The sequence below is a fragment of the Rattus norvegicus genome, chromosome 18, assembly GCF_036323735.1.
Source record: "Rattus norvegicus strain BN/NHsdMcwi chromosome 18, GRCr8, whole genome shotgun sequence".
NCBI classification, from domain to species: domain Eukaryota; kingdom Metazoa; phylum Chordata; class Mammalia; order Rodentia; family Muridae; genus Rattus; species Rattus norvegicus.
The window spans coordinates 1,271,137-1,286,775 of record NC_086036.1 but is presented as its reverse complement, the minus strand read 5'-3'; the positions used below and the strand labels follow the sequence as shown (position 1 = coordinate 1,286,775).

Genomic DNA, 15,639 nt, shown 5'->3' with positions numbered 1-15,639 from the left:
GTTACTCTTTTGGTGTTGAGTTCCCATTTCTTTGTGAAACTTTTATTTTTTTATGATTTCTAAAAATTTATCAGCATTTTTAAGTGTTTTAAAGTAAACCATATTCTGCCAGGCCCAAATTTAACCACAATAAACTTTTAAGCTTTGATCATTCCTAAGGAAAGATTTTATTATACTTCACTGAACATTGAGAAAACTAATAAAAGTTTTACACTTGCCTTGTCTCTGATTTACAGGCTTCCATGTTATCAGGACAGAGATTCCAAAGCCTTGTTAGCTCCTCACTACAAAATAAGGCAGACATAATTTTGTATTGATAGCATCCTCACAGTATGTCATAAAACTGCATATGTAACATAAGTAGTGGGTCTGGGGGTGGTGATAGTCATTTCTATGTAAGTATATAATTATAACCATTTCTCAGAAACTATTCAATAATAATGAAGAATGGAGGATTAACTGAAAGGTGACAGACCTGAATGATCAGTACCCTTTCAGTAAATATAAGTGAACTGCACTGGCCCAGACAGTTGTACTGTCCATGACACAGAAAAGATGGCAGAGCCTAAAGCCAAGGGCTTTCAAAGTGGGAGACAACAGGAAGGCTTAAGTAGTTACATGAATTCACATAATGACAGTTTTGAGCAACGGGCTATGGTTAGCTTTAGTTACACACACACACACACACACACACACACACACACACACAAAATACAAGTTCATGTACAGAGTTTCTGTCTTTTTGGTTATGAGCCTAGCCTTAACAGCTGAGCTATCTCCTCAGCCAAACTGGAGAGTTCTATTCATAATATTTTCAAATAGCAATCAAGAACATAGGAAAATGAGTAACATACTTTCCAATCAGGATTTTCTTATTGGGCCCTTTGCCTAAGAAGTCTTCTGGGGCTGCTCTCTTCCGTACCACTCTTGTGGGCTTGGTATCTGATGCTCTGTGAACAAAACATTCATATTCTGGGGACTGTATATGGATGTGTGTTAAGCATTTGCCTAATGTGCACAAGCTCCTGTATTTATTTAATTCTACTTACAGCAAAACTGTAAGTTTTGGGAGCTAAGTATTTCTTTTACCCTAAAATATAAATGCTTCATAGTATGATAGAACACTTATCAGACAGAAGACAAAATAACTGCATTGTAGGGCAAACAGACACAGCATTTTCAATAACACCAACTTATCCTGTGTTCAATCAACTTATTACCTTTCTTTCACAAAACTTGGGCAACCTTCATTTTTCCATGAGTTCCAATTTTCTTCAGTGTTTAATATATGCTAGGATAAACAAGAGACATCTCTGCATAACAATATTTTGAAATCATAATTCAGTAATAAGAAAACTAATGATCAAATACATACCTCTACCATCTTTGAAAATCTTTCTCCATCAGGGGGATTTTCAGATAGCAGCTGTGATTAGAAAGAATATACTAAGGTTTCAACAACTTTCTGCATCATAGGAGTGGTTTGTAGGCAGAGAACCAAGAAGTGTTTGTGTTCTTGTACCTGAGCTTAACTTTATCCTTATTTTCCTATTTGGGGCTGAAACAAAGAAAATTCTAAATTTCCATTTTTTCAATCATGGGTTGTTGCATGTTGGACTTACTTGGTAGACTGACTTGGTAGTATCTTCAATCCAGAGTGATTGCTCATCAGTTAAAACATAATTTGAACTAGGGAAAGAACAAATGCATTCTGTGTTATAGTATTTTCATGTTGAGGCTATTCATGGCACCTTAACCACACTGTGTGGAAAATTACCAAGAACCATGACAAATACGGGGAATATTGAGAAAATTCTTACATTTCATGGTCAGGTGTTAAAATTGAAGTCATGAAAATATAAAGGCAAATAAGACATTCAATTAACTGTTCTGACCACAGAGTAATAAATATTTCATACATTTAACAGAGATAAAAATCTGAGAAAACGGGGTTGGGGATTTAGCTCAGTGGTAGAGCACTTGCCTAGCAAGCACAAGGCCCTGGGTTCGGTCCCCAGCTCCGAAAAGAAAAAAAAAGAAAAAAAAATCCGAGAAAACATTAACATAATGTTCTATATGATACATATTCATATAGACATGTTATATTTTCCTTTAAAACGGACTCAAAATGTAATGGAAAAGAATATTGGCAAAACTCAAAATTGTTAACAGCTCCCATTAACTATCCACTAATTGCTTCAAAGCCATCAACAAAGACAGCTAGCACTGTCATCTGAATCTGCAGAACCATTTCATGCACATATTAAAGAGAATACAGTGATCTAGTGACTTCCCTAAAGCCCAAAGCTTGAATTCAACCTATGTATGATTTCAAGTCCTTGATCTTTCTACATCACACTACACTAAACTTTGAAATAGAAAAATAAAAAATTACATTTTTTGGGTGGGTATCATGTGCCACTTGACGACAGTTCTGAAGGAGCTGCACAAGTGCTGACATGGGACTATTGATCCGGCAGGCAACAATGCCATGCCCTTTATGCATCGATTTGTGTACAAGCAACAGGCTCTGGCTTCAATTACGGAAGAAAAGAACAAATGGTATGCTTTCTGTTGGCAGGGCTTAGACACAAGAGATCCTGACGAGGCTGCGTGAAAACCTAAAACAGCAGAACAGTGTGTAGGGCGTAGTGTATGGGGGCCGAGGTCAATCCTGAGTGTTATTCCTCAAGTGCCTTTCACCTTGTTTGTGGGGAAAGGGTATCATGGTATTCAATGTTAGACTAGGCTAGGTGGCCAGCAAGCCTCAGAGACTCTCCTGTCTTCACATCTGCATCATTGAGATTACAAGGTGTGTCTTGTACCTGTCTGTATAGGTGCTGGAGAATGAATTTGGATTCTCATGTTTTCGTGTCAGTCACTTCACCAACTGAGCCTAGTGCCTAGAATTCACTTTTGTTTCGAGATCTTCTTTGGTTCTTTCAGTTCTAATATCCTAGAAGGTTTTGCTATTAGAAGGTGTTATTTCCTTAGTTTACAATTTAGCATGTACCTACGTGAGGTAACAGAGACTGTCATGCACTAGAAACAAAGACTGGGAAAGTCTGGAACTCTACAGGAGGCTCACATTAGCAAATGTATATTTTGACACTTTGCCTAAAACAAGTATCATATATCTAAAAGTTCCCAACTAGTGGTCTGGTTGCTGCAGCAGAAGTACTTTTAGGTATGTAGTAGCCAGCGAGATAGATCGCTCAGTGGGTAAAAGCTGTGCAAATCTGAACCTGAATTTCATACCCAGATCCTATGATAAAGAACTGACTTTTGAAAGGTGTCCTCGGATCTCTACAGGTGCACCATGACACCCCTCCCTGTAATAGTAATTTTTTTTTTTAAAGATTTATTGTATGTGTATGAATACACTGTAGTTGTTTTCAGACACACCAGCAGAGGGCACCAGATCTCACTATAATGGTTGTGAGCCACCATGTGGGTGCTGGGGTTTGAACTCAGGGCCTCTGGAAGAGCAGACAGTGCTCTTAACCACTGAGCCATCTCTCCAGCCCTGTAATAGTAATTTTTAATTAAAAAAATATGCTAGGTAGTGATGTCGTACACCTTTAATCCCAGCACTAAGGAGGCAGAGGCAAGCAGATCTGAGTTAGAGGCCAGCCTGGTTTATAGATCAAGTTTCAGGACAGCCAGGGTTACAGATAGAAACCCTGTCTCCAAAACCCTATGGCCTATGGGCCTAAAACATGAAAAATTCTTTGCAAGGTCTTCCCATTGTCATTGTATATATACTACACATATTAACTTACCTTTTGAATTTGACCTGTCCCTTGAGATACTGAAATAAAATGAGATACTGCAACAGGATGTGTCGACGAAAGTTACTGTCACTCAGTTGTAAATCCATCAACTATTCAAAATATAAGCACACACAGAAAAACAACACATCAAAACCAAGTATGAGTAAAAGCACTAAAAGCATAAATTATACAGTCGTAGAAATGGAAGATTGTTTCATTAAAAAAAAAAATGCATAGAGCTTCTTCCTTGCTCAGCCCAAGAAGAGAGAGGCAAGGGCACCACTCATTTTATGGCCCCGCAAAGAGGTAGGGTTGAAGCAGAAGCAAGAAAGAAATTATATGTAAATTAAAAATGGGCCTTTTCTCTTTAGATTTTGGAGAACTAAACTGCATTTTAACTGTATTACAGAACATAGAGTAGAGTGACCAAGGATCATTACCAAGGGCGTTCTCTAGCACCTACCACCTGGCTGCTTCTTCTTTGAGAGTGGTGGTGAAAAGGAAAGACATTCTGATAACCCCTGCCTCGAGCTCAAGGATTACTAAAGACTTTCTACACACTTGTAGCTCTGCCTTTTTTTTTTGACCTAGATGAACAGTGGGAAGTTGCCTAATTCTAAATGAATTATCAGTACAGTATCAGAAAACCCTAGTGACTGGCTTTGAATTCAAAGTCCCAGGTTCTATTGGCTCAGCTTCAGCTGGTATGTTTTAATAGCCTGCCACATATCAGGCTGTTCTAGTACTAGCACCTTCTTCTACACTTATGACTCAACAAGCTCCATTGTTGTCTTAACTACAACCGGCCTTAGCTCAGCTTTGGGAAATGAATATCTGATTCTGTAATTTTTCATGTTTACCCTCCCACATGTGAATGGCACACCAGTAGTCTTCCTTTCCTCTAGATCCCAACTGGCTTTACTGGTATCACAAAGGCTCTTAGCTTCTGGATTCCACCCCATCTGACAGCCCTTCTACTTTGATGTTTGTTGCCTGGTTACAAGTTAGACTACTGATCACTCAGTCATTTCAGCTCTGGAGTCTTCCTCTCATAGTCCTGTCCATGAGGAGCAATTATAATCTCACAGCCTTTCAGGGCTCACCCTGAGCTGCTCCCAGTGTATCTAATACTTCAGAGAGTCCCTGAGCTTTCTGTTTTCTGCTGATAATAAAAACAGCGAATCCCACACTGGTTTTATTATAACTGGATTTTGGTTTAGTTGTCAGGAAGAGGTTTCCTTATGGTGTTGTGGGCCAAGAAGTACTTTAAGAGTATTGTGTAAATACTTACATAAGCACTTAAAGTAGAAAAAACAAAAACATAATTAATTTGTGGGTCAGATTTGGCTAAACCATTTTCAAGCACTTACTAAACACTTTTGTACCACAGTCTGTCACATCTACCAAGCCCACAACTTGATTATGACAACTGCAGTCACCTTCTCCATATCTACCCAGGTAGAAAGCTAAGCTGTTTGAATGAACAAACAGACAAATGATGTGGCTGGGCAAACACTGTTACTACTGATACCCTAAGGGGATAGATATCCTTATTTTACTCAGCAATCTTTATTCTTTAAAGCCACCTATTCTATTCCCCACGGCAACTATTTAAAACCTTTCCATTTTCCAAAAACACTACTTATTTCTCCTCAATTTCTATTTGCCTTCCAAGAGGAAAAGAAATTTGTTTAATCGGAAGCAATTTAACTTCTTGCTTCCTCCCCAAAGTATAACTTAGCTTCAGCTACTAGACCTGCTTTCTCATCTGCTTCTGCTGCACCTTCCTGCTCAAAGAAAATCCTTTCATCTGTATGCCTCAGTCTAGCCAAGTCCCATTTGTTATCCATGCCTCCTGGACCCTTTTACCTTCTCTTTCTCCTTTCCAAGTTCCATTTTGTTAATATTCAGCTTCCCTGAAAGATACCTCACCATACTTGCTTCACCCTCCCCAAATGACAAAGACAAAAGAACCAGCTCTATCTATGGTTTTTTTTTTTCCTTACTGTGACCAACTTTATTATAATCTTATAGAGGAAGGGCCCGCCGCGCCAACATGGCGCGCTTATATACACCCTAGTGCGGCGCATCCACATCTGATTGGTTGTTTACCCATGATCTCATAAGGCACGCCCCGGAGTGGGCAAAGACCTGGCACGAAGGCACTCTTGCACATGCGCACAGTTAACTTTCTGAAAGGGAGCCGGCTGGCACGGTGAAGGCTGGTGCCATCTTGTAATGGCGGAGGCTATCCTGGCCTTCCACGTGGGGCGCAGTGGAAGCCAGCGCCATCTAGTGGTGGCGAATGTTATTGCGGCCCTCTACATCTCACCCTTATAATTTATATTATTTTATAGCAGTCATGATCACCCTATCGCGTGCAATGAGGAAACCTCAGTGATGTGGAAGGGCTGATCAAAGGATCAATGAGTCTCTCTCATCCCAGTGCAATGGATCCACAGATCCATGAGGTGCAGGAGCAGAGAACTCAGATACAGAGAGAGTCCTGAGCAAGATAACCAAATTCCAGGGGAGGCCCCTAGTACAATGGCCACAAGTGCTTGAGTGATAACGGCCTTGTCACGTTTCTGTAGAGATCTGAGTTTGCAAACCAACCATTCTATCTATGGTTTTTAATTTGTTCTTTACCTGCTGATCTGGCTTTCTTACCGTTCTGTAGTGAGATCACTAGTGAGTATATGCTGATGGGTATATGCTGATGAGCATATGCTGATGAGCATATGCTGATGAGCATATGCTGATGAGTATATGCTGGTGAGTATAGGAGTCTGAGGACTAGTTCCATTCTACTGGGCATGCTTGGACCCCATAAACTCAAGCTTTCCTATTTAGTAGTCATCCCTGCTTTCTCAATCTTCTACATTCCCCACTCCTTTCTGAGTCCACCCTCAGTCTTCTATTTCTCCCCACCCTCTTTCCTACTCATTAAGTCTTGGTTTTCTTCAGACTTTGATTTCACACTTCTCTTTCTAATCTATACTCTCCTCTCCAGCTGATTTCATACACTGTATACATTATTTGCAACTTAAAAACTAATCAAATCCCAAATCTATACTCTTAACCCAGATCTTGTTCCAAATCTCCAGAACCATATACTTAACTCTTTTTCATGTTCAACTGCTATCTGGTTCATGAATAAAACAAAACACATCAGTTTTTTTCATAAGGCAGTTCTCCAGACCTTGCTAATTCACCATTCACTTGCCTAAGCAATAGTCATTTGTCTAAGAAACACTAAGAGGCATCTGGAGGAAGCAGTACCTAAATTGCTGGTGGTCCTAAGTTCTTTAAGAAAACATGCTGAGCAAGTGATGGAGAGCAAGCCAGCAAGCAGCACCCCTCCATGGCTTCTGTTTTAGCTCTTGTCTTCAGTTTCAAGCTCATGCCTTGCTATTTCCTTATTATTAATTTATTTATTTAGTATTTTTATTTTGTTTCTGCGACAGGATTTTTCTGTGTATCCCTGGCTGTGCTGGAACTCAATTCTGTAGAGCAGGTTGGTCTTAGTTAGAACTAAGAAAAGAAACTTCCTGTTTCTGTCTCTCAAATGCTGGGTGGAATTAAAGGCATGTGCCACTACCACTGGGCATAATATGCTCTTTCTAATCTATGGAGATACTTATTTCTGGAAGCACGGCTTTCTTTTTTGTGTTCTCTTTTTATACCTTACTTGCCATTCCTATATGTTTGCCACAAAAGGAGTAAGTCAAAACATAAATTCAATGTGCCACTTTGAACAAAACTCACTGAAATGCATATAAAATCAACAGGGAACTTTAAAGCTCCTTATTTTAACTATATAATAAATGAATTGCAAAAAATTTTTATAAATACAAATTAAATCCTAACTTAAAATTTAAAATATATACACTTCAAAGTAATCAGGTACTTTGGTTCTAAAGTAAGTCTTCTAAAGTGACTTAATGGAGAAAAACTTCGTTACTAAATTGGTCTTATTCAAGTAAGAAGTAGAAATCTCAAACTAAAACTAATCTTGGCTATAACCAGAAGTAAAAAGCAATGCTACTAAGCACAAACAGACTCTGCATGTTACTCAGTGGGGAAGAGGACGCATACTCAGTGGGGAAGAGGACGCACACTCAGTGGGGAAGAGGACGCATACTTAGTGGAGAAGAGGACGCATACTCAGTGGGGAAGAGGACTCAAGTTTAGTGGAGAAGAGGACGCATACTCAGTGAGGAAGAGGACGCATACCTTCTCGCTTGTTAAGAACTTTGCGAAGTACACGTGCTCCCCTCCTGTTTTCAGTTCTTCCATCTTCTTCCTGGAGGCTTGAGTATCATCTAATTTATAACTTTTAAAGACAGCTAAAACTTCTTCAGAATACTGTAAAGAAAAAAGTATCCTTTGACACTAACAAAAAATTCATTCAGTGATTTTTCTCTATCGAATACTTTAGAATTTATTCCCAGTCAACATGTATAATGTAAGGCATATTTTCAAAAAGGCATAAAAAATTCTAACAGCAACATGGGGAGGGGATGTAAAAGCACTTTTGAATGAGATTTCATAATATTTAAAAGCAGGAATAAACACTATTCCTCAAGAATTATAAGATTTTTGTAGCAGGGCTGGAGAGATGGCTTAGCAGTTAAGAGCACTGGCTGCTCTTCCAGAAGTCCTGAGTTCAATTCCCAGCAACCACATGGTGGCTCACAACCATCTCTAATGGGATCTGGTGTGTCTGAGAGCAACACTGTACTCACATTAAATCAATCAATCAATCAATCAATCAACCAATCAATCAATCTATCTTTAGGAAATAAAGACTTTTGCAGCAAACAGAAAAAGATATGCTTTGATAGCACAATCATCTCCCCTGGGTATCCACTGTCTCTGGGATAAAAAATCTTAAGCTACTGAAATGTCTCATTTATGGCATAGTATCTATACATACCTTCCTATATAATTCACTAAATCATCTCATACCATGGTAGAATCTAATACAATGTAAATGCTATGAAAATACTTTTAAAAGAAATCAGTCTGCATGTAGTCAGTATAGGCACAAATTTTCCAAATATTTTAAATCTATGGATGACTTACGCCATAGAACCTACTGATATGAAGAGCTGTTGTATATAAAAATTTACCAGTGAATTGTTTTGCTAAGTGCTGATGATGTCACTGTATAGTGTATTCCTTTTTTTTCTTTTTTTAAATGTACATTGGTATTTTGCCTACATGTCTGTGTGAGGATATCAGATCTTGGAGTTACAGACAAGTATGAGCTGTCATGTTGGTGCTGGGATTTTGAACTTGGGTCTTCTGGAAGAGCAGTCAGGGCCCTTAACCACTGAGCCAACTCTCCAGTTGTCATTGCATTTTAAAGGCTCGTGTTTATATGAACAAACTAGTGATGTGCTTGGATTTCATCAGAGAAGACTCTTACTGCAACAGGGAATAGTTGATACAGAATCCCTGAAGTGGCCAAAATGTGAGAGGCTCAAGCCCTAAGGGGAACATATATGTCATCACCACCAAGTGCAGAGACCATGGTAGAAGTAGGGGCTGAAAGATGTAAAGGTCAGAGGACTAGGTGAGAAAGGCAGCAAAAAGCTACCTTCTGGATAGGACATAGCTATTGTACTCAAGACCTCACTACAGCTGTGGTTACCTGCTCAGGAGCTGCATGACACTGAGCCTGTCAGCACTCGGATCATGAACTGGGGAAGAACCCTTAAGTCCCCTTCACCCTGCAGGTCTGCCAGCAGCTAATGGATATTGAGGAGAGCAGATCATTTCCTTCCGGGTATAGCCACTGATTCACTGCTATATTCAGGTAAGTAACTCCTTCACATGCATGCAAGCAAATCTAATTAAACTTAGCTGGGTCAGATGCAGAGAGAAGACATGAAAGAAAGAAGAGAACTTGCAGGGAAGGAAGGTTTGGGAGTGGTGGTAATGGAAAGGAACAGGGTAAAAATGCCTAAAATTCATGTGTTAAAACTGTTAAAGAACTTTAAAAAACTTAGCAATAAAATCGATTGTTTAACCAGCTATGGAAACCTCAAAGCAGTTTTATGTGCAAAGACTAACAAATCAATAAGATGGTAATTCAACTGAGAAGAAACTCCCTTATCTCACTATTTTAACCTCAATTTGGAAGGTGCCATTCCTCTAAGATGCATATAAATTAACACAGAACACTTATGTTGCTTTAAAAACTATCTATGTTTTTTATTTGAATCACAATCTTCCATGTCTACAAGACATATATGGGGATTCTTCTAAGACAGGGTTGGCTAATGTTTTCTAAAGGTGAATACAGCAAGTATTTTGGGCTTTGTGGCATGAATGTTCTCAGTTCCAAATACTCAACTTGCCACAACATTGTAGGAAAACCACAGATAAATGAACCTTCATGGCTGTAGTCCAACAAACCTCTTTATAAAGTAGACTGACTTGGTGTGGGGCTATAGTTTTATGAACTCTGTTTTAATAGGACAACTAGAGTAAAACAACAATTGAGCAGGGCAACTTCTTTCAAGCTCGCTCCCTTCTGTGGGCTTTGCTCCCTGTCTCTCAATAAATTTTGGTGTGTGTTCTTCAAAAACACTTCAAATAGAGAAGACATCCTGAAAAATAAAATCATCACTTTATATTGACAGCAATTATTATAAAAAAATAAACCCTTGGAGGTTTTAATTACTAACGTTTAAACCTAAAGGCACTTAAAAACTATACCACAAAAATCAGTGGTTAAGAATCAATTCACCAGGGGCTGGGGATTTAGCTCAGTGGTAGAGCGCTTACCTAGGAAGCGCAAGGCCCTGGGTTCGGTTCCCCAGCTCCGAAAAAAAGAACCAAAAAAAAAAAAAAAAAAAGAATCAATTCACGGGCTGGAGAGATGGCTCAGTGGTTAAGAGCACTGAATGCTCTTCCAGAGGTCCTGAGTTCAAATCTCAGCAACCACATGGTGGCTCACAACAATCTATAATGAGATCAGATGCCCTCTTTTGTATCTGAAAACAGCTAAAGAGTGCTTATATATAAATAAATCCTTAAGAAAGAAAAAAGAAAAAAAGAATCAATTCACAATTTAGTTTCTGTATATTATAATAGGTATCAAACTATCAGAGGGAGTTTTATAGTGAAAAATATTTGAACAAGATAAAGTCTACCTCTGCCAGTATCTGTGAAGTATCAGCTTCAGAGGTCTGTGACTCACCTTGAGAAAAGTTTTCCAAGAAATCTTCTCATAGCATTGTACTGGGTTCCTGAAGTAATCCTGAAGTGACCAGAATTTTCTGTACAGGTTGTAATCAATTGGAATAGAACTATAAAATAAATAATGTATTAAATCACTTAAATTATTTGACAGTCATATAAGTCTTTTTCCCTGGGCCACAAAACTTTTTCAGAAGCTCATAAAAAGTTTCTATCCCCTAAAAAGTATATATTAAAAAAAATGATATAAACTTTTAGAAACAGTCTGAAGGGATTAGAAAACCTCAATTGACCCTCTAATATACTGGTAGAGCCCCTGAATTTTGACATGGCTCTTTAGAATGAAAGATTAATGACTTTTGATCTTTCTTGCTGCTAGGAGTGGCTATGTGAAATTAGTTGGAAGAAGTCATATGTGCAATATGTGGGCCATGTTTTAACATCTGTGTTCTTGCACTTTAGGGAAAAGGACAAACATGCTGAAAAACAAGGGAGAAATGAGTTCCTAGGCCACCCCATGAGTAAGTACTATCTTTCTCCAGTAACTTCATTATTGCATTACTAATTCAATTTCCAATTTGGCTACGATACTATATATCAGGGGACCAGGGGATTCTTCCTAAGAAAAATGAAAAGTTATTGCTAGCAGAGAGAATCATGCAACCATTCATATGTTCATCTTTGTCTCAGGAACTAGAAGATCTACATATAATTTAATGTTTGACACCAATAAGAATCTTTTGTTTATTTAAGGGCTGGAGAGATGGTTCAGCAGTTAACAGCCCTGAGTGTCTTGCAGAGGACTGGAGCTCAGCTAGACAGCTACATTAGGCACATATGGCAGCTCAAAACTGCATGAAACTTCAGTTGTAAGTAGACACCTCTCTAGCCTCCTAAGGCACCTGCACTTGTGCACATATCTACACACAGATGCACATACATATAAAAAACAAACCCTTTTTTTAAAAAGGATCTTTTGGGGCTGGGGATTTAGCTCAGTGGTAGAGCGCTTACCTAGGAAGCGCAAGGCCCTGGGTTCGGTCCCCAGCTCCGAAAAAAAGAACCAAAAAAAAAAAAAAAAAAAAGGATCTTTTGTTTTTAGCTATCTTTATTTGTGTGTGCATGTGTATGTGGGTTTCTGATATATGCTGTCTATGTGTGTGAGTGCAGGTACATGTGTGGACATTGGAAGACAACACATTGGGTGTAGGTCTTTGCTTTCTACCTTCTTCAAGGCAGAGACTCTGTTGTTTGCTGCAGTGTACAATAGGTTAGCTGATCTGTAAGCTTTCAGATATTCTTTTGTAGGAGCTCTGGGAGTACAGATGCATGCTATAGTGCCTGGTTCTACATGGGTTCTGAGGATTCAAACTTAGTTCCCCACAATTTCATCCCCTAAGTGTATTCCCTTACCCTCTGAAGAAGAATTTTATTGCAAGTTGCCAATCGTCATTTCCAACCTTCTTTAACTGGCTTGGTGGTGGGGTATCAGTTTCACATATTTTCTGTGGTACTGGGGGGGGAATTGAACTCAGCAAATACTTTGCCATTGAGATATACCCCCATTCTATAGTAAATTTTCTTTGGTTCTTTTTTTCGGAGCTGGGGACTGAACCCAGGGCCTTGCGCTTCCTAGGCAAGCGCTCTGCCACTGAGCCAAATCCCCAACTATAGTAAATTTTCAAGCAGTATCAATATACTGAGAAACTTTTATAGTTGAGGCATTAAAATACCTCCCACTTGATGGTTATAGTTCCCTTTGCTTGATATATGTTTTTATGGCTAAATGAGTTGGTCTTCTGATGTTGAGGGTTGAATCTAGGGTTTGTGTTTGCCAGGTAAGAACTTCACTGAGCTACCTCCAACTCTTTAATACCAATTTACTGTCGACTTGTACTATTCTTTAGAAACTTACAGATTTCCTATTTACCCACACAAGGTATATAACGCACATGCACGCATACTTGCACACTCTTGTGTGCACAATGTTATGGAACAGGATGTCCACAATGTGACAGGCAAGTACTCAAGTACTGAGCTTCATCCTTTGCTGCATTTGCTTTTTGTTATGTTCTGTTGTTTTTTGAGACAGGGTTTCTCTTTGCAACCCTGGGGCCTTGAACTCACAGAGATCCACTTGTCTTGCTTTCCTCTGCTAGGATTAAAGGCAACGTACCACTACTACCCCCAGCTTTTTTTTTTTTTTTTTTCCAAAAAGGCAGGTTTTTGCAATCTTTCCATCCACATAATGGAAAAAGAGAACTGACTGCTACCAGGTGTCCTCTGACCTTTGCTTTTGTGTTCTGGCACATGCATGTACATACACACTAAACAAATAAATCCACAAATGTAAAAGTACATAAACTTATCCATAGGGAAATTGTTTAAAGAGGATCTGGCATACTCTGAACCTTGGACCTTCCTACCTCAGCCTTCCCAGCAGGATGAGAATAGGATTATAGGCCTATACCAACAGGCCCAACTTATTACATTTGTAAGCAATAACAAATTAGAGGTAAGAGTTACTGTCTAACTCTGAAGTAAGATGCAGTCAAACCCAGACATTTCGATATGAGGCAGGAAGGTCTCTTGAGCTTAGAATTTTAAGAACAGTATGGTCAACAAAGGAATATTCATCATAATATGAACAACAAAACAATAGAATATTACCTAAGTATTTTAAACTAAATGTTTTAAAAAACAATTTTTTTAAAAAAAAGTGTTGGTTGGGGATTTAGCTCCGTGGTAGAACGCTTGCCTAGTAAGTGCAAAGTCCTGGGTTTGGTCCTCAGCTCCGAAAAAGACAAAAAAAAAAAAAAGTGTTGAACATTTTTGGTGTCATTATTTTGAGACAGAATCTTACTATATTACCCAAGGTGCCTGCAAATTCAGGGCAGTCTTATCCTCTAAGGTACTGGGATTACAGGTTTACATTAACATTCCTGGTCCACTGAACCATTTTACAGAATCTTATACATGAATTTTAGTATAAAAATATTTATTCAGGGGCTGGAGAGATGGCTCAGAGCTTAAGAGGATTGGCTGCTCTTCCAGAGGACCCGGGTTCAATTCCAAGCACCCACATGGTGGCTCACACCTGTCTGTAGCTACGAGTTCGAGGAAAAACAAAAAAAGAAGAACAAAACATTTATTTATTATTTGAATCAAATCTAAAATAGACTCCATATTATAAATTTATGAATAATGTTATGCTTTGTAATCTAGTTTTTTTTGGTGGTGGTAGTGGTTATTATTTTTACTTTTTGAGGGAGGGTCTCACTGTTCAGCCCTAGCTGGCCTGATACTTGCTATGTAGACTGAGCTGGCCTTAAAGGCATAGAGATCTACTTGCTTTAGCTCCCAAAGGCTAAGATTAAAGTGCCACCAAGTCCAGCCATGAAGTCAGCTCTCTTATTTTAGGTTAGTTAATAATAATAGTACAACAGTTTTACATGTAAGGATGTATATGCATTATGAGATCAGAAGAGGGCATCAGTTTCCCCTAGAACTGGACTATTATATAGTTGTAAGCCACCATGTGGGTGCTGGGAACCAAATCTGGTTCCTCTATAAGAACAAGTATTCTCAACAGCAATTATAGAAATTCTTTTATTTACAACTGACAGTATTGCCTATTGTTTCAGACATGGATGAGTACTATTCTGACAGCCCAGGAAGACTCTGGTCTTCTGGTCCCCATTCTCATCACAGCTTCTAAACTAGCACTATGCAACAAAGGCTCAGAACTCAAAGAGTAAGAAAAAGAGAAACGGAGGACTCTAATTCTTTACATGTCATTAAGTCAGTACACTTACCATGAGTACCAGGCCCATAGTTTAATGGAAGGAAAAAAACGAGGGGCTAAGGTTGCCATGGTTAGGGTATGTGTAAGATGGGCTGCTCAAACAGTTTTAAGTATTTGCCCATAATTTAGAAGGCAACTGATAACAGCCTACTAGTGACTCAGGATTTATTATTTTACTTAGCACACATAAAGGGATATATATAATAAAAACCTATAAGCATTACTTCCCCTCCTTGTCTGTATCTTCATTCCAGTATGTGATATGTCATTAAAGGGTTATCTATGTAAATCAGGAAATCAAAGCTCTAAAAACTTACCAAGTCGTGGGGGCTTCATCATCTCCCATTTCACCTTCTTCTACATCCATCCCTTCCTCTCTATCCTCAGTATGCTGAATAAAACAAAACAAAACCCATTCTGTCATCAAGTAGTCATTGAGCCAAAGATGACGTGTTATTTCTATATTGCTACACAACTATTATTAGGGAAGCCTAGTTACAGTAATTGTTCAGACCTAGAATCTTTAAGGCAATGGGCATTTTAGATGAGAGGAAACCAAGAGTAGTTTGACAATAACATAACATGGCCATGTGTAAAGGCACAAAACATGCCTTATTTTTCAAATATTGTTTTCATCACTGAAACAAATAGTATACTACTACTACTACTACTACTACTACTACTACCACCACCACCACCACCACCACCCTAACCACCACCACCACCACCACCACCACCACCACCACCACCATTACTACTAAAAGATAGACGCTAACATGGGTGTTAAGGCTGTAGAAAAATGCACAGGCCGTCTTCCCTTATCAGTAAGGGAAGTAATACTTATGGATG

At 38.8% G+C, this 15,639-nt stretch overlaps 1 protein-coding gene across 3 annotated transcripts in view; it reads right to left on the bottom strand.

The window, feature by feature from the left end:
• Window positions 1–15,639, bottom strand: part of Thoc1 (THO complex subunit 1) — a 38,916-nt gene that overhangs the window by 5,181 nt on the left and 18,096 nt on the right. For 2 of the 3 annotated variants that reach the window (XM_063277273.1, NM_001398637.1), the window contains exons 9-17: window positions 15,108–15,181; window positions 10,987–11,095; window positions 8,010–8,141; window positions 3,783–3,883; window positions 1,623–1,689; window positions 1,376–1,426; window positions 1,221–1,291; window positions 855–950; window positions 219–284 (exon numbers count right to left, since the gene is read on the bottom strand). In XM_063277273.1, the coding sequence (XP_063133343.1) occupies window positions 219–284; window positions 855–950; window positions 1,221–1,291; window positions 1,376–1,426; window positions 1,623–1,689; window positions 3,783–3,883; window positions 8,010–8,141; window positions 10,987–11,095; window positions 15,108–15,181 (767 nt within the window). The remainder of the gene's footprint in view (window positions 1–218; window positions 285–854; window positions 951–1,220; window positions 1,292–1,375; window positions 1,427–1,622; window positions 1,690–3,782; window positions 3,884–8,009; window positions 8,142–10,986; window positions 11,096–15,107; window positions 15,182–15,639) is intronic. The other variant, NM_001047850.2, reaches the window with a different exon arrangement.